Genomic DNA, 25,980 nt, shown 5'->3' on the forward strand with positions numbered 1-25,980 from the left:
TTCAGATCCCAGAAAGTCAAGCAGAGTACTGCTGCTGCTGCTGCTGCTAAGTCACTTCAGTCGTGTCCAACTCTGTGCGACCCCATAGACGGCAGCCCACCAGGCTCCCCCGTCCCTGGGATTCTCCAGGAGAGAATACTGGAGTGGTTTGCCGTTTCCTTCTCCAATGCATGAAAGTGAAAAATCTTGAGAATATTTGCTAATCTAGACAAGTCCCAAAGCCCTCCTGAAGAGGACTGTCTAATAAGTAGCATGTCCCTTGATAAAGTTGGGATCCCAAAAAGAGCTACTCCCAGCATGAGGTTAAATTAGAAATAAACTCATACCAATTCCATTCATGAGGGAATAAATAAGATTTGGATTATGTTCTATAATGGTAGTATCCCCAAGCACCTAAGAGAATCAAATACAAATCCTTTCTGAAGGAAGTTGCCTCAGAGAGTTTTTCAGAGTTTTAAGAAAAATGAGCTCATATTAAAAAGCCAACTTTACTAAAAAGACTAGAAACCATGAAGAGATTCAAAGTAAAAAATATTTTATAGATTGAAATTATCAGAGTCTCTTTATTTGGTTCTTTATCAAATGTGTGCTCTTTGGGCATATGTTCAAGCCCCTTTGATTTCATAACACAATTGAAATATATTTATTTTGTATTTATGTCAGATAATTTCAATCTATAAAATATTTTTTACTTTGAATCTCTTCATTTAACAAAACAGAAGCTATTTAACCAGTAACAATGTTAATAATACATTTCCATATAGAACCAACTACTTGATACAGAGTATTCTTTTCTAGGAGAAAGAATTTTTTTTCTTTTTGTCTTTTCTGTTGAATGATTGGAGGATTTCTGTGCCTTTGGAAGTAATTGGGAGTTCTGTTCATTTTCAGTTAGAAGGAGGTTGATACATTTGTTGGCTTTTTGGTTTTTTTCTATTTTATTAAAAGTTTTAGTCTTGAAAAGCAAAAATCAAGGTTAATCTTCTTTTATTGGAAACAAAAACCACTTTAAAACTATATAACATTTTCATGTTTTTTGAAATATTCTTTTATATGAAAAGATTAAAGGAGAGTGTATATATGTAAGTTAAAATTTGAAAGCAAGAGTTTATATGTTATGCATAATTAGTTTATTTGAATTTTTCACTTAGTTTATTTGACTTTTATATTGTTTTCCACTGAGATCATTTTGATTGTCTGAGTTATTTGTATTTTAACTGAATGTTGATAACTGCATTTTAGTAAATTTGAAATATACACTAGCCTAAAACTTTAGCATAATTAGTGGTTATTTCCTTCATTTAATTTAAATTTTGTCCCTTTACAATTAAATTCCATAATTAGAGTAAGAATCTATTCTTGGACCTCCTTCTTTGAATATTTTGTTTTTTAACCCCGACCAGAGATCGAACCCATGCCCCCCTGCATTGGTAGCACAGAATTTTAACCACTGGACCACCAGGGAAGTCCAGAATATTTTGTTTTTTTTAATCCTGTTGCAGCAGAGCTATTTTGAGATTCTTTGCCTTTGCTGTGTAATTTTCATCTCATATATTCTCCTAATGAAAATAGCTTCCTTTTTGTTGTTAGTCATTCTACTGATTTTGTTTTTGTCATTGCCACAATGGCAATGCAGATTTTTGTAGCCAACATTGGTTTTCTTTATTCCAGAAAGTGTGCCCTAGCACCTTTTAGATGCTTTAGTGTTCATTGATTTCCATTTTGGTTTTGTGTGCATTTATATCACATGTGAAATTATCCTTACTTAGCTGTATCTCAGGATGTTTCTTCTCACTTTGAAGTTGTTGGTAATTTTTGTAAACCAAAGTATATTTAGTAATCATGTATTGGTTGTGTCTATAGTTTAAAACTGATTCGCTGAAACTGATAACCTTATAAAACATGAATCTTTAGGATACACACAAACTTGAAAAATTAATCTTCCACTGCTAATATTTTTTTCTTTTAAAATAGTTATTTTAATGATTCTTATTTATAATAATCACAAGATCAGGAATTGTCAAACTTTCTAATCCTGTATATAATATAGGATATCTTTGAAAATGTATGAGTCACATACATAAACTTTGTATACACGAATCTGTATTAGTAACATCCCACTTGGTAAGATATCAAATTCCTAAGTATAGACTCGGCTACATCATTAAGTTATGAAAGTAACCTTGAGTCAAGTCACTTAAATAATTTTAAAATAAATAATTTATATCAAATCATTTTATCAGTTGTAAAGGGCTTTCCGTATTCTAGTAACAACTGAAAAATCACTTATCTGTGTCTCACGTTACTTTGTTATGAAGTTTATAGTTGTTTGTCGCCAATCTTTTCTAGCTCTAGAATTCTACAACCTATGCTAAACTTAAAAACCGCTATACTGAAGATGTTTGGATAAATATACAAGAATCTTAACAGTGATTACCTCTGGGAAGTAAAAATTGTTTGGGGGCAGGCATAAGGAGAGAAATTTACTTTTCCATTTATACCTTTTGATACTTTTTGAGGGATTGTTTTTGTTGTTGATATTTATGGTGCATATTAATATCTTAAAAATTAATTTTTTAAAACTATTACTATGAAAATTTTTTTATTCTCCATCTTCTAATCTTAAGTTTTGGTTTATCACAAATAACTCACTGAGTTATTGGACTTAGATGAATACTAAAAAAGTACATAGTATGTTCTGTATCTTACTTGCTGTTATAGCATTCTTTTGTTGTTTATAAGTGTAATATTAAAGCTATAAAGGAGTTTGAAAATAATTTGATGAAACCTATAAGGGGACGTTGTTATTTTTACCTGTTTGTATTTTACATGTTATTAATCATTTTAATATAAATGTTCTAATTTGATTAAATCTGCTTAATTATCCTATAGAGTGGATATTATAATCCCATTTTTACAGAAAAGGAACCTAATACTTAACAAAAATTGAGAGTTGTCTAAAATCACACTTAGAGCACAAGTCTCTGAATCTCAACATACTGTCTTTCTGTTACTACTCCTTAAAATCTTGTATTATTAAGCTTTTAATACAACTACTTTTTATGGAGTTTTGTCGTAGTTGGTTTTTTTAAAAGCAAATTTTCTAAGGACACATTGGTTGATTCCTTACTGAACAATATCATTTGTCAGTTGTATATTGAAAAAGTATGACACATGGCAGTTTTCTGTGGTCATTCTGTATCCCTCAAAGTATTTAAATGAGAAGTTACCATGATTTTTAAATGGCTCAGTTTGTAATGTCAGTGCTTAAAGTATATGGAAAACTTTGCTAATGAAGCACCTGAAATTCTCTGTCCTTTTTTCTCCCCTTTAATTTGTTCCCTGAAATTTAAATGTAATACAGCAAACCCTTTGGGTCTATATATTTAACATTTGTAATATTGATTTTGTAGAGGTAACATGAAAGTCTTACTACATGAATTAATTTTGTTTTTTTTTTATTGTTGAATAACTGTTAATATAGAATGAGCCATTTATTTAGTGAGGAACTGGCCACCTGACTGCTGTTTTTCTCTGCTCATTTTTGTTATATTTATAGAAATTCATTTAAACCTCTGAAAAGGTCACTTATATTTTTAATTAATAAATTATGCATGTTTGGTTTTGGTGTAAAATATAAGGTAGAATGGTTTTCATAAATTTGAGCTTTCTTACTTATGTGTTCATTATAAAAACTATATACATAAAATGAAATTTCCAAATCTTACTACCTGTTAATATTTTGATGTATTTTCTTTCAGTACTTTTTCTTACATACTTTTCAGTCTTACTAAGATTATGATGTATTTATAATTTTGTGTCTCTTCAATTAACATTCTTCATGTATTTAATGTTTATAGATAATATTTTAACATATGCATGATAGTACATAGTGTAGTTTATAATTTATTTTACTTCTCTCTTGGATATTTAGATTGTTTACACATTTTAAGTAATAAAATTCTGTGATGGACATTCTGGTGCAAAAGCTTGTTCTGTGTTTTGCATTTTTTCATCTTACATTCTTGGAAATGGAATTGCTTGGTCAAAGATTGTACATACTTTTAAGGGTTAATACACATTACCAAACTGCTCTTTAGTGAATACTGTCTAAAATTTACTTTTCTTCTTTCTCTGTTGTCATGAACACTGTCATTTGGGGGATTATGAATGGTAGTTATATTTGAAGTTTAAATTCAAATTATAACTTAACAGTGAACAGTATTCTATAAAATGAAGTACATGAGAAGACTGTGTCAAGATCAGGATTAGATCTTTATTTAAAATGGAAGTCCACTGGGTTTTACCGATGGGTATTTCCTCTGTTCCCCTAATTTCCAGAGTTGAACCTCTTTGGCTATCTCACAGGTCAAGCTCAGTATACTTTGCTCGGGTGCCCCCTAGTGCTGGTCCTGTAGAAGCAGCCTTCAGTTTCTCTTCTCTGTAGCAGAAAACACACTTCTTCCTTCAGCTCCTTCTGGACATATACAGAGACATTTAAAGAGCCAGGTAAATAAGACTTAGGGCTGAACTAATGCCCCTATTGCCTTTTTAGGCCTGGGGATCTAGAATTTATCCTCAATTTTTTTTTTCCTCCTGAGAGGAGCTGTCCTACCCTCTGTAGTCTTAAATTTGTTGTGCTCTCTGCCTTACCCTGCATGTTTCTATTCTAGACAGCAGTAGGAATGGCCTGGGGGAAACATCCCTGTATTCTGGACCCAGGCTTTATCCTTAAGTCTTCAAATTAAAGAAAATCTACATCCCTCAGGGAGCTACAAGTCAAATTATTAGTGAGAAGTATAGCATATTTATTACAAAGTTTGTTCCTCCATTACACTCTTGACTGAAGGTTCTCCTCTGCAAATTTCAACTTGTTTACCTCCAAACAGTTAGGGTAAAGATAGGACTGATGGTGGCCAAGGCCCATGAGGAGAAATGTTTAACCTTGCTGTGTATAAAAATCCACAGTCTTCTTTCTAGACCTCTTTCTCTCCCCTTCCAAGTCCTATAGAGCATTAATATCTGTGAATACGAAAGAGATAGCTCACTTAGGTCCTTGTCCCCAAACTCTTATAATAACAAAATACAGATAATATACCTCAGTCTGCAGAGTTCACTGCTTTGAAGGGGAAGGGAATGAGGCCAACAGCTGGCAACAGTAGCTATCCCTCTAGGAATAAAGTATACAACCGTTTTGCTTCATTCTTTTCTAGATCTCCCCTCCCCTACCTTTTTATTTCTTAAGAAGTCTATCCTCAATAACTATCTACTTGGTTTTAGTCTTAAGCCTTTCCTTTTTACTGGTCCATGACTTCAGAGTGATTATTTTATAGCTTTGTTTCTATTAATAGTGTGTCCAGTCTCAAGTGCCTGAGTGGCTGGTCTAGGAAAGTTAGGAGGGAAAGATCCAGGACTTGTTTTATATTCATTTCTTTTTCAGCTCCTGGAGGGTTCTTTTTTTGTTTTGTTTTGTTTTTAAACTGGAATACTTAAGTAGATGGCTAAACTCTCAACTTGTCCAAAATTTTATTAGACTCTAACATTCTAAAAATTTCTGGAAATCATAAGTAAGTATGTTCAACTTAGAGGGGCATGTACAATTCATGATTCCAACATCTTATTAAGAATTCCATACTGTGTTTGCAACCCTGTTCCTGGGCCTCTACTTTTTGGAGCTTGCTTTCTGGTAAGGAATGCCTTCCCACCCCTTGAAGGACAGCATAAGGCTTCCTCAACTTCACTAGCCTGTTTATTTGGATGCTGTTTTTACTTGCACGGGGACAGTGGTCTTTAAAGTGCCACTTTATAAATACTCTTAACTCCTAATTTATTTAATACCTCAGGATCTAAGCAGTGAGCCAGGACTGAGAAGATCTATTCTAAATAACAATTATTATAATGTAAAAATGTGTTTTAACTGTTTATTAGAGGCTGAAAGCAATGTTAACAATATTTAATGCTGTGTGGTGTGGCCAGATATTTTTTAAAAATAATATTTAAACAAAGCATAACACTTCCACTCTTCAGTACAGAAATTGGAAATCTTTCTCCACCAAAATTAATTATAAAGGAAGTTTACTTTCCTGTCAGGTCATTTATTTGAATAAAAGAATGTAAGTATTTTATATTATTTAATATTCCCTGAGTGATAAAATAATCACTTTTCCTTTCTGCAGTAGGTTTTTTATTTTGAAAATGTTTTTTCCAGTGGCCATTCTGTAATTACTAGGTATTTGTTGAAATGATTTCTTCTTGCTAACCCAATTTATATATATATATAAGAAACTTTCAGTTTATAAATAAATAATATCTTTCCAGCATTTTTTGTGTTGAAACATGGCCTTTGGAGTTAAATTGAGTTTGAAGTTTGGCTCTATTTCTTACCACCTGTGACAAAGGTATACAAATTACTTTACATTTGAACTTTAGTTTGCTAATAAGTGATATTCATTGCTGGACAGGGTTGTTGGGAAGATTAAATTAAAAGAAATGTTTTAGTCAGCAATAACTGTTGCTTTGATAGCATTAAATTGCAGTCCTAGCCTGTGCTTTCCTAATCTTCTCTCCTGCCAAAACCAAAAATTAATGCTAAATGAACTGTTATATAAAGTTATGGAAGTACATAAACATGCTCAGTGTCTAGTGTAGGTTTGGAATATAGCATGGTAGATTTTGTCCTCCATCTGTATTTTGAAAAATTTGAGAATTCACATCTCTTGCTTTGCTCCTAACAGTCACTACTTTCCCCCTGTCCCTCTGACTCCTCCTTTAGCTTCCTGCATCTTTGTACACCACAGAAAAGAGAAATCAGAAGACGTTTTGGAACTACAGTAGGCAGCTTAAGGGTTCCTAGATCAAGTGGATTACCCTTGAGGCAATGGCAGGAGGCAGCAGGTGGGGATTCAGATCACCAAGAAAAGCAACACTGAAAACTAGGTATTACATTTGGGGTTTTAAAATCCAGTATTTTACTGTATATTCACAAAAGTGGCACATTCTCCTTATCTTCAGAAGAGAAGCTAGTAGCAGTTACTCGTGAATGAAAGCAGTTTCAAAGATATTCCATAGGGTTTACCCTATAGCAGTGGTGAGGCTTTTGTCTCTTGCCCACTGATGTGTCCCAAGTGGATGAATTACCTAAATATGTTTCTGTCATATTTACTATGGATAATGAGTTAGTTGAGCTGAAAAATAATTTAATGAACGTTATGTTAGTAATGATGCTAAGTACATAAAAGTATAATGCAGTTTATATGTCCAAAGAGCTTTGTAGCCCAATACAAGCTAGACAAACTGTATAGCCCATGGGGCAAATCTGACTAGACACCTGTTTTTGTAAGGAACGTTTTAATGAAACACAACAATGCTCATTCATTTATGTGCTGCTTTCTTGTTCAAAAGGCAAACTTAAGTAGCTGTAACAGAGACATTATGACCCACAAACCCTAAAATATTTACTATCTGACCCTTTACCCAAAAGTTTTGCCAGTACCTGGCCTAGTAGAGTAACCCCTTGGTCTTGTTTTTAACTAGCTTAGTTTCATGCCCCATTTTTTAATCACAAAAAATGTTTCACTAAATTCTTAACAGGCTTTATTCTCATATTCTAAGATCTTTGGCCTGATCTAGGTCCTTATTTCACAACTTCCCATATTTTACTTCTGCACACTCTGAAAATGTATAATTGTCAGATAATGTTGAACTAGTTTTAGATATTTATTGCTAGTTTTTCCATGGCTTCAGTTTCTATGATTATCTAAATCATATTTCATAGTTGTGGATAAAAGGGCAGCCAAATGTAGTCTGCCTCTAGACACATAAAATTATGATGCAAAAATGAAAGGAAATCACCCATTTAAATCTGCCTGTTTGGGTCTTCCAGGGAGTTCAGTGGATGACTTTGCCTCCCAATTCAGGGGGTGCCGGTTTGATCCATGGTCAGGGAATTAAGATCCCACATGCCCTGTGGTATGACCGAAAAACAAAAAATCTGTCAGGATCTTCATGTTTTGTGTGTTTATGAATTAAACCCTTATCTTGCCTCACTGACTATAATCATGTTGAGATACTTGGCTCTTAAAGGACAATCTACATTTTTCATCCCAAGATATTAGGGTAAGTCAAGTTTGAGCCTTTGTACCTTTAAGAAAACTTCTAATATAGTTTATATGATAAGTCCACCATCTTAATTGTGCCAGCCTTATTTGGGGCTCTTCTTTGTTGAGATTTTGCTGACTAGGGTATATTTTCAAAACATCATGTTAGTTCATTAAGAGAGATTTCTTTTTATTTTTAACAATAAATCACTGAAAAACTGAAGGTCTTTTAGCCCTTTCACATTTGAGTATATTGGGTTTCAATCTTCTGATTCTTGGTTTCACTAAATCTACAGGGAAGCAAAAGCTTCTCTTAGTGAAGCAACTTGCAAAATGCATATAAAAGAACATAGCCAAGATATTATAATTTAAATCTCAGTGTCATCTTTTCACTTGACTCTTTTGAATTCCTTTCCATAACTACTTTAGGAAAAGTGCTTTTAACCCCAAGCTGCTTTCTGAAAATAAAAGAAAATACTGGTTTCATCTAGGGAAAAGCATTTAAAAGGAGGCACTGTATTCTTAGTCTACATTCTCTTATATGGACTGAGAGAAGAGATTACTGTTCTAACTCTGCCTTCAGTTTTTATCACTATAATGCAAATACTCTGGCTAGAAAGAATTTAAATAGAAATCCCATCATGTTCAGAGTGTTAGAAGCACTCCCTAAAAATTTTAGTCACTTAAAATTACAGTCTATTACAGATAAGTTAGCTCATGTGTTGTTCTTTTTCAGTGTCTTTTGGGTTGACCTGCGTTTTTGTTTATAATACTTTTTGAGTAATTTGAGTTTTATATTTCTTAGCTCCATAATGCTGCCTGTTTCTTCAGTATATTAATTTTCCTGCATTATAAAAAGTCACTATAGCAAAATGGTTAGGACTATAGACTCTGGAGGCAAACTGTTCTGATTAATTTACTGCCTCACAAAGACAAAGCTTTGTCTTTGGGTCTGCATTTAACATTTCTGAGCCTGTTTCTTCATTTGTAGAATCGAAGTGATAATATCTATACACGTCACAGTTGAATTAATATGTGAGAAGCTTAGATTAGTGCCTAGTACACAGTAACTGCCAATAGATGTTAACTTTATGTAGTGTGAGATGCTAGCATAATGAGGTTTGTAGGAAAATTATAGGATGAATAAATAAAGCACAGTGTTCTGAAATCCAAAAGAACTAAAATTTTGTTCTCAGCTGTTCAGAGGAATTTACTATTTGAGATTAGCTACCTCTGTTAAATATACAGTATCTGTGCCTGTTTACCTAAAATTGTTGGTACTTAAACTTCTCTCAGTGGGTTCTAACTGATTACAATTAAGTTAACTTTCTTGAGCACTGAATATTAAAGTTCTATCCAAATCTATGCTAAACTTACTGCTAAAAAAGCTTCTATTTCCTTAGTTGTTTTCCATTTCTACATTCTTAAAATGCTACTGCTGATTAGTAAGCAATCAGTAGGTTGCTTACCTAGTTGTGATGTTAAATTTACAACTTCTCAGATGGATTGGCAAGTAATCATTTTATATAAGGCACATCTGCTTTATGACTGACCTTTAAAGGAATCTTTTGTCTCCAACTCCAGCAATAGCTGATTCCCTAGACTGCTTCAAACTGCACAGTAACCATGAAATTTAAGGGAATAAAGGAGCATTAATGCCTCCTGGCATCATTTTTAACTATATTTATTGTGCAGTAAAATGAACACATTTATTTGTCTCTCGGATTGTGCTATCATCTGTATTATGTGTACTTGGATATTATTCAGCAAGTATTTACTATATATCTGCCCATGTGCCAAACACTGTTTTAGGTACCAGCAGGAAGAGTGAACATTCATCCTTTGAATACTAGGTTTACCAGTTAGCACCTGCATGTTCTCATTTGAGTGCCTAGATTAATTCAACAGATTCACAGAATGCCATAGAACCTCAGAGAATACATATTTCAACCCTTTTGTTTATAAATTTTTAAAATCTGTAATCCTGAGATACAGTTTCTCTAAGGTCTAAACTAGTTCATAGCATGGCCTGCATTTTGTTTTTCTTTCAGTTATTTATTCAACAAACATTTCAAATCTTTTCTATTGAAAAGGACAACAAAGACCCCCAAAGACCTCTCCAGTAGCTGTCCTATTTTTCTCTCACTTTTTACAGTCAGACTTTTTTGAAAGAGTTGCTTGCTTTCTTATCCTTTCTACCATTGCCGTTTAAAGCCCTTTTAATTCCTTTGAATGAGTGTGTGTGCTCGGTCATGTTTGACTCCTTGTGAGCCCATGGACTGTAGCTCGCCAAGCTTCTCTATCCATGGGATTTTCCAAGCAAGAATACTGGAGTAGGTTACCATTTCCTACTCCAAGGGGATCTTCCTAAACGAAGGAGAGAGCCTGCATCTCTGTGACTCCTGGATTGACAGGCAAATTCTTTACTTCTCGTGCCACCTGGGAAGAATTGATCCCTTCGAATTGTAATGCTGGAGAAGACTTTTGACAGTCCCTTGGACTGCAAGGAGATCCAACCAGTCCATCCTAAAGGAGATCAGTCCTGGGTGTTCATTGGAAGGACTGATGCTGAAGCTGAAGCTCCAGTACTTTGGCCACCCGATGCAAAGAACCTGCCTACTCATTGGAAAAGAACATGATGCTGGGAAAGATTGAGGGCAGGAGGAGAAGGGGACGACAGGTGATGGTTAGATAGCATCACTGACTCAATGGGCATGAATTTGAGCAAACTCCAGGAGATAGTGAAGGACAGTGAAGCCTTGTGTGCTGCAGTCCAAAGAGTCAGATACCACTTAGCAACTGAACCACTTAGCAACTGAACAACAACAACAGAATTGTTTTGAAGAGCTTTGCTGGTGGCTCAGTGGTAAATGCAGGAGAAACGGGTATGATTCCTTGGTCGGAAGATCCCCTGGAAAAGGAAATGGCAACCCACTTCAGTATTCTCGCCTGGGAAATCTCATGGAGAGAGGAGTCTGGTGTGCTGCAGTCCACAGAGTCACAAAAGAGTTGAACACAACTTAGCAACTAAACAACAATCCATTTGAAAGTGTTCTCCCCAAGGTCACTCATAACATTGTTGCTTTATTCTTGCAACACCTTTAAGTCCTTTTCTTTTCTCTTGGTGACATTTGTCATCATTAAACTATTCCATTCATTATTGTTGTTTAATATTTTTATTTATTTGTTTATTTTTTAGCTGTGTCGGGTATTAGTTGCAGCAGGTGGGATCTTCATTGCATGGGGGATCTTCAGTCCAGCACACAGGATCTTTTGTTGTGGTGCTCAGGCCTGTCTGTAGTTGTGGTACGAGGCTTGGTTTCCCTGCAGCCTATGGGATCCAAGTTCCCTGACCAGGGATCAAATCCACATCTCCTGCAGTGGTTTATTTAAGGTATAGTGCTCCAGGTGAATTCTTAAGCACTGGACCACCAACGAAGTCTCAATTCTACTCATTTTTAAATGTTTCCTTTTCTTACCTCTGGGATGCCATATTCTAATTTTGTTCCTACTTCTCAGACTATTTCTTAGATTTCTTCATATGCCTTTCTTTCTTATCCGTCTGTTAAGTTTTGGTGTTCCCCAGGGTACTTTTGTCAGCCCTATTTACATATTCTCTTTTTAACGGTCTCATCTACTTCCATTGTTTCTAAATGCTGAGGCCTCCCAAATCTCTTCTTGCTCAGATCCTTTACTGTGGACTTTGAACTCATCCAGCTGACTTTTAGACATCTTTAATAGGATATTGTCTTGGGAGTGTGTAATTTCCTTGGTTCTGTCTCACCGCAACAAAACTGGAAGCAATGGGCGGACCAGTGTTACAGTTCAGTTCAGTCACTCAGTCGTGTCAGACTCTTTGCAACCCCATGAACTGCAGCATGCTTGGGCCTCCCTGTCCATCACCAACTCCCGGAGTCCACCCAAACCCATGTCCATTGAGTCGGTGATGCCATCCAACTATCTCATCCTCCATTGTCCCCTTCTCTCCTGCCCTCAATCTTTCCCAGCATCAGGGTCTTTTCAAATGAGTTAGCTCTTCCCATGAGGTGGCCAAAGTATTGGAGTTTCAGCTTCAACATCAGTCCTACCAATGAACAACCAGGACTGATCTCCTTTAGGATGGACTGGTTGGATCTCTTTGCAGTCCAAGGGACTCTCAAGAGTCTTCTCCAACACCACAGTTCAAAAGCATCAATTCTTCGGCAGTCAGCTTTCTTCATAGTCCAACTCTCACATCCATACATGAATACTGGAAAAACCATAGCCTTGACTAGATGGATCTTTGTTGACAAAGTAATGTCTCTGCTTTTTAATATGTTGTTTAGGTTGGTCATAACTTTCCTTCCAGGGAGTAAGTGTCTTTTCATTTCATGGCTGCAGTCACCATCTGCAGTGATTTTGGAGCCCAGAAAAATAAAGTCAGCCACTTTTTCCACTGTTTCCCCATCTATTTGCCATGAAGTGATGGGACCAGATGCCATGACCTTAGTTTTCTGAATGTTGAGCTTTAAGCCAACTTTTTCACTCTCCTCTTTCACTTTCATCAAGAGGCTCTTTAGTTCCTCTTCACTTTCTGCCATAAGGGTGGTGTCATCTGCATATCTGAGATTATTAATATTTCTTCTGGCAATCTTGATTCCAGCTTGTGCTTCTCCAGCCCAGTGTTTCTCATGATGTACTCTGCATAGAAGTTAAATAAGCAGGGTGACAATATACAGCCTTGACGTACCCCTTTTCCTGTTAGGAACCAGTCTGTTGTTCCATGTCCAGTTCTAACCGTTACTTCCTGACCTGCAATACAGGCTTCTCAAGAGGCAGGTCAGGTGGTCTGGTATGCCCATGTGATCCACACAGTCAAAGGCTTTGGCATAGTCAATAAAGGAGAAATAATTCCAGAAAAATTTCTGGGACTCTCTTGCTTTTTCAGTGATCCAGTGGATATTGGCAATTTGATCTCTGGTTCCTCTGCCTTTTCTAAAAACCAGCTTGAACATCTGGAATTTCACGGTTCACATATTGCTGAAGCCTGGCTTGGAGAATTTTAAGCATTCTCCATGTAATTTCCTCAGTCGCAGCAAAAATTTGAAGTGATGAATGGACCAGTGTTATAGCTCAGTTTTACTGGCAAGCAAAGGAAAATACGTCCTGGAGGTGTGAGGGTGGTCCAACCCAAAATACGAGAAAAGAAAAGCCCTAGCCTCAGGTTTGCTCCTCTCTTTGTTTTCTTTCTTCCCCCTGAGCCTGCCCTATGTAAACTGGGCTACCCAGGAGGGCTGTTTGTTTTACCTAAGGTCCTCACTCCTTCGTTTGTTCTATTTTTGCAGGCTTTTCCCTTCCTTGTCTTTTACCCACCACCATTTTGGACCTCTTTTTCCTATTCTCACTACCTAACGATATCTTTCAGGGTTTGCAGATCAGCATCCCTAAAGCCAAACTTATTACCTTAGCATTTGTTCCTGTATTAACTATCTTGGTGACTTATACCATAATCTATCTAGTAGGCAACTACCTAGAAATTAGGAGTCACATCAACATCCTCTGTTCCTGATAGCTCCTAAATGCTATCAGTTCTTCTGCTTTAATTTCTCTACACCAGGTTAACATCTTTACTGACAGCATTTTATTTTTAGGCCCAATATTTTATTTTCAGATTATTCCTATGGTGTCTGTTAATATATGATGAACTGTAGGATGATGGTTTGAAGCATAGGCTTTAGAGTCAGATGGCACTAGGTATGGATCCTTACTCTATCACTTAAAATCTGCAGATGCTCTGAACCTCAGTTTCCTCCTCTGTAATATAGGCATATTAATCACTTACTTCATAGGCTGATTGTAAGACTTAAATTTATGCCTGTTCATCGTCGTTCATTCAGTTGCTCAGTTCGACTCTTAATAACTCCATGAATTGCAGCATGCCAGCTTCCCTGCTCTTCACCATGCCCCTTAGAACACAGCATTTGGTACATAATAAACCCTCAAGAGAAGACTGTATTTATTATTAATACTATTAAGAGTTTATTTACTATTTTACATCTTTCTCCCTTTTCCTTAGAGTATGATTCTTTAGCATAAATTTTTAGCAACTTCATGATAAAAATCCTTATTCATTAACTCCTTATTGCTGACAGGATAATAGCCAAATAATTTAACATGGCATTTTAAGTTGTATTCCATTTAAATGGAAATGGGTCCTCTTTCTCTTCAGTTTTCTCTCACCACTCTCCTCCCATTTGCACCCCAACTGCAATAAATTAACAGTAGTCTCTCAAAAGCACCTCCAGGCTTTTGAACATTCTGTGCCCTCTGGAACACCTTTCCTTATAGGTAGATGATTTTTAGTTGTTCAGAACTCTTTTTGGCAACCCTGCTGTGACTGCTCTTGACTCTGGGTTAAGCTTTCCAATGTAAGGACTCCTTAAATTCTTTTGTGACTGCCTACTCTTGTCTCTTTCCCCTGATGCTTTATGAGTCTTTGAAATTAAAGAAGATCAAGGAATGTTGAGGTTTGATTGTTGGATGTTAATCTACAGGAACATTAAAGTTTCTAGAGACAGTGTCCTTTTTAATACTCTGCGCAAGAGGGTCTTATTCCTTCTAAATACTGCACTCATTTTAGCAAAAGGAAATATATGTAATTTTTGAAGTATTATTTGGGATGTGAAGATTCCAAAAAGGAAATAGTACTGTCAACTATGCAAAATAGAGAAGCTTAAAGAATCTTTGTTTCATAGAATACTTTTTAAAAGTGATTTCTATACAAGCCTATGCTCATTTAATTACTCTTCATTACTATTTTAAATATCAATATAATACTGAGTTATCTGCATGCATCTTGCTTATTAGTGAAAAGAATGTGAGCTCTGATATCAGACAGTCCTGCTTTCATCTTTGCTAATAATAACTACTTCTTATAATCAATATAAATATTAAATTATACAACAGCCCTCTTACCAGTGCCTGGCACTTTATAGGGACTTGATAAATTTAAATTTCCTTTTATAGTTTTCCAGTGTTTGATATTGAATATTGTAATATGGCTATCTGATTAAATCCTATTCACCTATCCAATCTTGGATTAAAGCTCATCTTTCTATGAAGCTGCCCCCAACTCAGCCATGTCTGTCTGCTACAATTAGAGTTGATACCAAAAAATTAAACAATTAATTACTCTATGATTGATCTAACTCCCTGCTAAAATATTAACTCTTTGAGAACATGAACACTATCTTAAAGTTATCTCTTTGCCTTGACATTTTGCAGAGTGCTGAGAATATGGAAAAAATTCAGTACATGTTTACTGCTTAATTGGTTTTTTTCCCGATGCTGCTGCACTTCCTCATTTTACTACATCTAGTATTTGTAATAGGAATGACTATCAATTTTAATACCAGCCCAAGTAAACCATATTTATAAAGGAAATATGTTGGAGGAAATCATACTGAGCATTCCAAAGCAAAATTGAACAGAGTATTTGGGATTATTGGTTTCACTGCCCCTTCCATTAGGATAACTAGGAAATTATGATTTGGTTCCCAGTGATAAATTTGATTTTATGAATTTCCTTAACAATAAACTGGTTTGGCTATTTTCCATTTATTATTTCTTCAGTTTTCAAGAATACTGTAATTCGTGCTTGCAAATTTGTGTCTTACAGGAGGACTTGTTGGTATTGAGGAAAACAGTGAAGTCCTTTCTGGCTGTTTGCCAGCAGTGCCTATCTAATGTTAATACTCCAGTGAAGGAACAGGTAAGAGATTGTCAGTTAAGAGCCCTCAATATAAATAATTCAAATGCATTGAAGAAGCATAAGAAGATGTAAATTTTTTTAAGGTGTAATTTTTTATGGCAGTTCTTAGCATGTAGTTTATCTTATGGGACCTGGGACAAGAGTATAGATGCTAAATAGTTAAGTTATAAAGTAAGCTAACAAACTTGTTATACATCTTTGTACCTTGGCAAGTGAGGTCAGGTTTAAGTTTAGAATTCTTGATTCTTAAGAATTCTATACCAGAACCTGAGGATTCTGTACCAGAATGGGAGCTGGCTTAGGGTTCACTTTCTTCTCATCTTACCTTCAGCTCTTTCCCACACCAGTTAGAACTTCTCACATATGCATGTGAACAGTTTAACCCACATATCCAAACTATCAGCATCACTTCCTTAAACAAGTTGTTCCTTAACTATCCTGGGGCCTAGGAGTACACACTGGGGATACTTGTGTCTCAGAAGGATGCCTGTGCAGCCCCTTATAGCAGAATCCAGTCTGTGAGGGCAGGGAGTTCCTGAATCCCTGCCCCTGGACAGAGATGTAAAGTTGGGGTGCTGATGGGCATATCCCACTGGACCAACAGACTCCTAACCCCTTGGCAAGGGGTGTAGACCAAAGACAGTCAAAGTGAAGCCCAAGGCAATACCATTTTCACAAAGTGATTTTGTAAGCTAAAACTGTTCTATTAGGAAGAGCTTCTATCAAAAAAAAAAAAAAAAAAGATATATCTTTTCCATGCTGTTTTTTTATTATGATGTTCAACTAGAAAGTCTATATCTAGTTAAAGAATAGAATAGTACTTACCCTGTGCTAACTCATCTTACAAATAGGGTATCACAGGTCTCTTCTTTATTATCAGCATAGTCTAACTTAAAATGGGAACAGAGATTATCTTTCCTAAACCTTATTCTCTAAATTTTCTGAACTTAACCAGTGCTATCTAAAAGTACCGAACTCAGGACACTTAAGCCAGAAATTCAGTGTTTCTGCATCATCACTGTTTGGTGACATGCAGAAGTATGGCCTCAGTTAAAAATATACATTTCCCTAGATTCCTTTCATGCTCTCCTCTTTTCAAGTGACTTGTTTCTAAATTTATGTATTTCATGGTAATGTACTTATAGCATGAATTTCCATGATTCTTGCTGGAGGTAAACGGCCAAGTATACAACCATCTCCAAATTTATACCAAAATTGTGTTTTCCACAGAAGTCAGTTTTTAGAGGGGGGTGAATGGATTGTTTTAGAGTGTAAGAGCCCTCAGTTATTCCATAACAGTAAATGAATGACACAAGTTCATTTTGTACCATCCATTAAATAGGATAAATGTGGCAATATAACCTTAATGTATTCTCTATGGGAAAATATATTGAAAGTTCTTTATGTGAATACATTTGTTGAGAAGCTTTGTATCACTGTTTTTTAAGTGAATGATCTTGAATCCAACTTTAACCTATGGTTCAGAATTTTGTTTTACAGTAGATTATTAAAAGAAGAATCCAAAATGGTAACTTACAGATGTAGTGTACTATATTGTAATTGATTGAATTATACAGTTTATCTTAAGATTTGTGCTTATTTTTTTGCTTATGCGGTATACGATTGACTTATACTCTGTGTCATTAATATAGTAATTCAATTTTGTGTTTCCAGAGTTGAATTCAGTTCATTTTTTATAAGTTCAAGTCAAAAATCTCTTAATCGTTTTAAGTTAATACAGCCAACTTAAAAAATAGTTTAAGTAGCTGCAATTTGAATACTTAGCATTTCTGTTATGGTACCATTACTGAACTGCGTGTAATTTAGTATATTTTCATTTGTAGTTACTATTGTACAATGTTTTACTGATGAATTTCCTTTTCATTTCAGGCTTTCATGCTACTCTGTGATCTTTTGATGATTTTTAGCCACCAATTAATGACAGGTGGCAGGGAGGGCCTTCAGCCTTTGGTGTTTAATCCAGATACTGGACTTCAGTCTGAACTCCTCAGTTTTGTGATGGATCATGTTTTCATTGACCAAGATGAGGAGAACCAGAGCATGGGTATTTGCAGCTATCATCTTGTCAATATTGATCTTGTCTTAACAACCCCAAGAGATTGAAGAAAGTTTCCAATTCAGTCCTAAAAAATACTACAATTTCTCTCTTTTAAACAAAAGTTAATACATTCATATAAGTCAGAAATCAAGAATAATAATATGCACAGTGAAGTGTCTCTCCTTTAACATAGTACCTTAGAGACCTTTCCCCATCACTAAGTACAGAGTTCCTTATTCTAATTCTAATAGCTACACAGTATTTTATTATTTAAATATAGCATAATTTATACTATTCATCTCATATTGATTGGTATTTGACTAGTTTCCAGTCTTCTGCTATCCTAAGCTATACTATAATGGATAATTGTGTACATTTGTCATTTCCCACATGTTTGAAATGTATGTTCAAGATAGATTTTTTTTCTAATAGAACTGCTTCCAGGTTCACAATTTTCTAAAGAAAAGCATCTGAGTTCCTTTCTGTTCCTGAGGAGTGATCATATATTACTTAAATTAACAAAATGTTACTCTAAGATACTAAACTCTAAGAGAATATTATGAAACCTCACCAGTCAAAATTGTTCTGAGCCTGCAGAATGAAAACTTAGCAAAATAAGACTGAATATAAATAATTATAAATAAATACTATATAAAATAGGTTATTTGTGAAATAGATGATTTAAGCTCTCTTAAGTAAGATCCATGGCATATCAAATCCACAGATCTACCTGGTGCTATTGGAATGTTCTTTATTTAACAGAACATTTTAGAAAATACTAGACTGTGAAAAAAGGATCTCTGAGTTCATGTTAATCTCAGGAAACAATATTTACCTGCTACTTGTCCTAAGCAAAAAGATTTCCAACTTCCAAAAGCACTGATGCTTCACAGCAGGCCCAGGTAATAGAAAGGGAAGAGAGAAGTTGAAAATAAGTTATTTTATGAATACACTTGTGAAGAAGAGAAAAAGAACACTGTCCCTAAATAAGGGCAGGCCAAGACATGAGAGGGTCAGTACAGAACCTGAAACAACTGTGTCATCTTTTATCGTCTGAGACTTGTGGAGATATTTTGAGGGGGATTAGAAATAGATAAACCTGAGAATCTAAAAAATGAGGAATAAACACCACTTGTTTGAAAGCATTTGATAATGATTTGTTTTTAAAAATGTGTATGTACATAACATGGTTTGCAAAATATACTTTATTTCTCAGCTTATAATGTAACCACATTTAAGACAAGAACTGAAAACTAACTCCTTCATGTAATTTCCATTCCTCCCCATATATATTTCTAAAAGAAAACTTTTCCCTGTGTCTTAAATTTTTCTATAAATTTCTTCTCTGTAGAAATAGATTAGCACATAAGGAATATTCAGGTAAAAGGACAACAGTATTGTTATGACAAAAGTATAAGGAAAAAACCTATATATGGTTTGCTTCTCTAACTAGTCTTTGCTATGATAATCTCCTAGAAACTTAGTGCCTAGTGTTTAATAAATATGTAACCAAGTGTAGCACCCTAAAATAATCAGTACGGCTAATAATTTTTATCCTATCTAAAACTAAATTGTACCTATTTGTAAAGTTATATCCTAGTTATTTGTTCTACAGATTGTCTACAATGTTTTACCTTGGATAAAGGGCCAAAGTTCATAACTAATTTATTTTCTGTGGTTAGAGGGTGATGAAGAAGATGAAGCTAATAAAATTGAGGCCTTACACAAGAGAAGGAATCTACTTGCTGCCTTCAGCAAACTTATCATCTATGATATTGTTGACATGCATGCAGCTGCAGACATCTTTAAACACTACATGAAGGTATAGTTTGATAGTCTTTTTTTTAATGGGTCAAGGACATTTATTGATTGATTAAGGTAGTAGCTTCATATTCTTGTTTTTCTCATTCCACCTAAGTGCCTTAGAAGTTTGCAACTAAAAACGAAAGAGTAGTGAGCAAGCTAAAATTGACAGCTTTTACCTAAATATTATTGATGGTTTTCTGACATATTTAAAATTTCTCTTTTTTATGAGTTTTTTATCACTCTATACCATTATATCAATTCCATTAAGTAGGAGTTCCTTACATTTATAAGAAAGAATGCTGTTTTATTTTCTTAAAGCCATGGACACTTCTTATGGAAGAAAACTCTCTCTTCCCTATGACATCTCTCCAGATACGTTTATATGTGTGCCTACAATGCTACCTGCCAGGCACTAAAGTTAACAAAGATTTTTAAATTCCTACTCCAAAGTGGTCTAAAGCTGGAGACAATCAAGTGATTAGACAGTTGCATTTCTGCAGTGTAGAGAGATATGTATAGGGGTTCCTGGAAATATATAAAATAGATACACTCTTAAGAAATATGAGGGTTAATGAAAACCATTAGACATGCCTTTTGAACTAAGTCTGAGATGAGAAGCATTCATTAGTCAAGCAAAGAACTAGTTAAAGGGCTTTCAGGCACATTGGACTACCTGTACAAAGACAAAGGAAATTGAGGAAAATGCAAGTAATTTGATACAGCAACATAGATTGCTTATGAGAATGGAGCTAGAGGTAAGATTTAAAGATATTAAATGAGGTTAGACCGTATATGTTGTGTGAGAATTTGGGATTTTTTTCCTGCAGGAGGTAAGGAGATGTTGAGAGTTTTACACCATTCTAAAGTCTCCGACTTCCTGGCTGCTCTTCCCAGAAGCTCCATTTTGTTTCTGACACTCAAAAAAAGTAGTCCTCAAAAATCTTTATGATAAAACCTAACAGGCATACTTATTGGTGTATGTATTTTTGCCTTGTTTTTATGTCAGAGACAGTATTTTATTTTGCCCATGTTCAGAATATTGTGTATGCCATTCATTCACTTGTGTCTTTGTCCATGTTTGGGCTCCATTCTAGTTATGACACAGTAACTAAATATTTTGCTAGACAACTCCCATGTGAGTACTATGTTGGTAGCCAGAGGTTTAAATAAGATATAATTTCTGTAGTATGGCAGTTCTAGATTACAGAGAAACTGAAATGTAAACATTATATAACATGCTAATAATGAATAGCTGCCTGTGTTCTATGCCATTTACATTCAAGAGACTGCTCTAAGGCTTTTATATTATCTTTGTTGACTGCAGTAACTGTGATTTAGGAAATCAACATTTATAGAAAAGGAAATCAAGGCTCAGAGAAGCAAAGTAACTTTCAAAGGTCACACAACTATTAAAGTAGCAAAAACTGACATTTGATTTCTCTAACTTAAAGCTTAACTCTTTCCACTAGATGTAAAACAAAACCTCAGCATGATTATTGTGGTGATAGATGTATAAATTACAAAGCAAGCACAGATATATAGACACTTAAGTGAGCAACTAGGGCAGGCTTCCAATAGTAATATCTAAATAGGACTTGGTTGGATGAATATGAGCTTACCATGGTTTTCCTTGTCGTCCCTCAGCAGTACTGTCTTGGGTTCAAGAAACAGGCTTTATCCAAACTTTTATCATCCTTAGCAGTTTTTACACACCTGTGTTCATTATAGGCTTTAATCTTTTATAATATTTTAATTGCTGTTTACTATTCTTTATATATCCTTGTCTATTTGGCTTTTTGCCTCATTTCTCTATGTGATTATTAAAAATCTGAATTTTTGTTGATTTACCTGTTGAACTACTTTAGTGTTCTCATATATCTTTTTCTTCTTATCTGCACTGAGATAATTTTTAATTGCACTGAAAAGATGATTCTTTTGAGATATTTCCCCTTCTTTTGCTTTCCCTTTTTTTTTTTGCACCTCCCATCATGGAAATATATCCATCTGCTTGAAGCTAATATACTCATTTCTTTACATAGTTTATAGGTTTTAGGCTTTAGTTTGGAAATAACATCCAGATTTAATAGTCTCAGAGTTTCTCCTAATTATTTACTCACAAGGAAAACTCTTTAAATCCTGTATCAAAAAATTGAATTATAAAATTAGTTGAAATTTTCCCAATCACTGTTGAAGAAATCACTGTTTTTACTTTTTATATTATATATAATAGTAAAATACAGACATTGTGGGGGGAAATGGGTACACAAAAATATTTAATGAAAAGTTAAATCTGTATTGTAATCTACCCTTCCTTTGTTTAGGCCCTCTCCCCAGAAGTAAGCAATTTTGACTGTTTAGGTTTTAGTTCTTCAAGATGTTTCTGTCAGAGTTCTGTTTCTTGATCTGGACAAGTGGTGTCTGTTGAATCCATGTTGTAAAGAATGAGTAATTTTGCTCACATATATCACTTCTCCTCTTTGAATTTCCTAGTTATCTAGTTTTATTATTTATTTCATAATTTTAAATGTCCAATGTGTATATTTTTAACATTAGACAATATCTTTTAACTCTCATTAGGTTTTTAACATGAAAAATTAAACATGTCTTTACTCACCTTTCCGTTTTTTTCACCAGCCTGTTCTTTATCTCATGAAATGTCAACAGTTTTAAAGCTGTATTTCTTTTCCTTACAGTATTACAATGACTATGGTGATATTATTAAGGAAACATTGAGTAAAACTAGGCAAATTGATAAAATTCAGTGTGCCAAGACCCTCATTCTCAGTTTACAGCAGGTAAGAAATTTGAAGGAAAAGAAATGAGTAGAATAAATACTATTGAGTATTGGCATGTGCTTATTATTATATGCTAGTTATCTTACCTCATTTAAATTAGATCATTATATTAATACATTACTATGGATACTTTCTGGTACAAAGATGTGTTATGTGTCTTTTCTTTAGGAAGACAGTCCTATAGTTTACATTTCAAATGGGTGAAATCCTAAGGTGATCTACTCTTAGACCAAATGAAATGCCAAATTGGATATTTTAAAAGTGATCATTTTTAAAGAACAAATATAAAAATACATTTCAAAAGTATTTAATAATAAAAGGGGCAACAGTAGTATCCAAATAAGAAAATATGTCACATGTATTTCCTAAGGAAGATTCCTAATAAATGCCTAGTATTAAAGTAGAGATGAGGGGTAGTAGTGGCTATAGGTATGTATGTATGTATGTATGTATGTATGTATGTATGTATATATTTAGCCTTTGATAAAGGTCAGTGGGGAAAGGATCACCTCCTTTTTAATAGGTGATGGGTCCATTGACTATGTATTTGGAGAAATGGCTATAAATAGCCCTACTGAACATGTAGCCAAAATAACTACTAGGTGGATTATATATATATATATATATATAAAATTAAAAGTTTGAAAGAATATAAAAGGATATTTTTATATACTGGAGTAGGGAAGTCCTCCAGGAGAGAAGCCACAATATAGACTTAAACAGCTTTATACATCAACCAGCACTCTGAACAAAATTAAAAAACCAATGACAGATTATAGGAAAATATTTTTAATCATACATAGCAAATCCTACAAATCTGTAATAAAGGTAAACAAATCCCATATAAAAGTGAGCAAATGAAAAAAGCCACTTTTTGGAAGAGACAACTTTTCCTTAAAAAGCAATAAACGTGAAAAAAACATCATTAATAATTAATATAATACAAATTGAAACAAGGAGATATTTATCACTGCCAAATAGACTGGCAAGAATTAAAATGATAGATATACCAGTGATTGTTAAAGATACAGCAAGAAAAAGGTCCTTTGTGAAAGCAATTGCTCCTACCTTCTTGGAATATAATTTTGCAGTATATTTCAAAGTTTAAGATATACATTCCTTTTGAACCAGTTTTTTCCTACTTAGGTATCTACATAGATACATTTAGGTATGCACAAAACCGTGTATATGAAAGATCATTTTATTGCAACAGTCTGTGTAATAGTGCAAGATTCTAAATGTTCATCAACATAGGACTAGTAAAATAAACTTATTCTGAAATAGCTAAAAAATTGTAAGACAAAATATTAAGTGAAGAACAGCAAGTTTCAGGACAAAATATAGTACAATACCATATAAACAAAAATTAAAACTTTATGTACGTGTAAATATATTAATGTGTTTGCTGCTGCTGCTGCTGCTGCTGCTAAGTCGCTTCAGTCATGTCCGACTCTGTGTGACCCCATAGATGGCAGCCCACCAGGCTCCCCCGTCCCTGGGATTCTCCAGGCAAGAACACTGGTGTGGGTTGCCATTTCCTTCTCCAATGCATGAAAGTGAAAAGTCAAAGAGAAGTCGCTCAGTCGTGTCCGACTCCTAGTGACCTCATGGACTGCAGCCTACAAGGCTCCTCCGTCCATGGGATTTTCCAGGCAAGAGTACTGCAGTGGGCCTTCTCCGATTAATGTGTCTAAATTGATTAAAAAAAAACTTTCAAAACTTTAACCCTAACATTGATTACCTTTGGAGAGAAGAATGATATATAATGGGAAAGAGAAAAGAGAATTTTACTTTGATATTCCTTGAATTTTATACAGTGAAATACATTCTTTGTATTTATTTTGAATGTAAATTTTAGAGTTTAAGGCTATTGTATACAACTATCTCTGAAAACATTTTAAAATTAAATAATTTATAAACAATTACTCATGAATAAATTTGAAAATCTCTGGAAGAACTGCTTTTTCTAGTCATGGCAGAGTAAATAGTTTAAGCCAGTCTATTGCTGAAGAAACCTAAAAAGGTAGACAACATAATTAATAGAAGATAAGAGCTATTTCAATGAAATGGTGTGCCTAGAGTGAATTGAGAGATTGGGAGGTGAGGAAGTAAAGAAAACAAATATAAACAGTATTTCTCAGGATCGTTGGGTAGAGAATGTGACAGATGCATCCGTAATTGGCAGAGGAGATGGAATTAAGAAGTTAGGGTTGTTTGTTTTTTAAGATGCATGCATCTAAGAGAGGGAGTAGTTAATGATTCAGGAAAAAGCAGTACACAGGACCAAACCACTAAGTCGGTAAAGGAGGCGAGATCCAGTACATAAACAGGGAGTGGCTTCAGATCAGAGCTTGGACTGTTCATTCTCTCATAATAAAAGAGGACGCAGATACATGTAAAGTGTCTAACTTTGGTGGCGGAATGACGATGGCTTTTATATTCTTTAGTATTCCAGAGTTTTGATTCTGTTATTTTGATGCAATACACGTAATGTGTATGTGATTATAAAATCCCATCACTCAGTTTTAGAACATTTTTTGTGTATTTTGTCATTGGATGGGAAAAAACATTTCATATATCTTAATGATCTTCTTTTACATAATGTTCTTGTCTAAGATGTAATGAGTGAGAAACAAAGTTCTGAACCCTGCGTTTTATATATTGCCATTCCTGTGAAAACAACAAAAAGAATACATAGTATATTTTTGTAAACATTTTCCCCAACCCAAAATATGTTCCTTTTGGTAGAAAAATAAATTCTGGTTTGCATGTAATCACACAACTAGCATGAAAATGAGCTTGAGAAATAGTAGATAATAGTAGATGACTTGGAGAAGGGGAAAGTGTGGCTACTGTTAATACAAGAAGGGAAATACGTATCTTACCATATGGCTTTTAAATATTTTTTAAATTGTATTACCTATTCTAACAATAAATAAATATTTCTTAGCTATGAACTTTTTCCTCTTTTTTTCTTTCTACCAGTTGTTTAATGAACTTGTTCAAGAGCAAGGGCCCAACCTAGATAGGACATCTGCCCATGTCAGTGGCATTAAAGAATTGGCACGTCGCTTTGCCCTTACATTCGGATTGGACCAGATCAAGACACGAGAAGCAGTTGCCACACTCCACAAGTAAGTGAGCTAAATAGACACTGTTATACACAATCTGGTTTACTGAAACTTACCAAAAACAACTATTATTTGACCAATTTTTTTTTAATTTTATTTTATTTTTAAACTTTACATAATTGTATTAGTTTTGCCAATTATCAATTTTTTAAAGTAACAAATGTTAGACTTTTCAAGGAAAGTTTTAACAAAATATTCTCGTCACTCTTATCAGTGAGAAAATGTTGTGGGAGACATATATCTAAAAACACTGTGCATCCTCATTTCATAATTGAAAACTGAATGATAAAAAAGTTTTTAAGTACCTTACAAAAACTCTTAAGAACCAGATTTTCTGACAATT

The 25,980-nt window shown here is 34.4% G+C and overlaps 1 protein-coding gene across 5 annotated transcripts in view; it reads left to right on the forward strand.

Annotated features, from left to right (window-relative positions):
* STAG1 (STAG1 cohesin complex component) overlaps positions 1 to 25,980 on the forward strand; it is a 509,253-nt gene that overhangs the window by 467,954 nt on the left and 15,319 nt on the right. For all 5 annotated transcript variants that reach the window (XM_070770514.1, XM_070770470.1, XM_070770576.1 and 2 more), the window contains 5 exons: positions 15,754 to 15,846; positions 17,737 to 17,911; positions 19,588 to 19,727; positions 22,405 to 22,506; positions 25,492 to 25,640. In XM_070770514.1, coding sequence (XP_070626615.1) covers positions 15,754 to 15,846; positions 17,737 to 17,911; positions 19,588 to 19,727; positions 22,405 to 22,506; positions 25,492 to 25,640 — 659 coding nt within the window. The remainder of the gene's footprint in view (positions 1 to 15,753; positions 15,847 to 17,736; positions 17,912 to 19,587; positions 19,728 to 22,404; positions 22,507 to 25,491; positions 25,641 to 25,980) is intronic.

Source organism: Bos indicus, chromosome 1 (assembly GCF_029378745.1).
Source record: "Bos indicus isolate NIAB-ARS_2022 breed Sahiwal x Tharparkar chromosome 1, NIAB-ARS_B.indTharparkar_mat_pri_1.0, whole genome shotgun sequence".
In the NCBI taxonomy this organism is placed as follows: Eukaryota; Metazoa; Chordata; class Mammalia; order Artiodactyla; family Bovidae; genus Bos; species Bos indicus.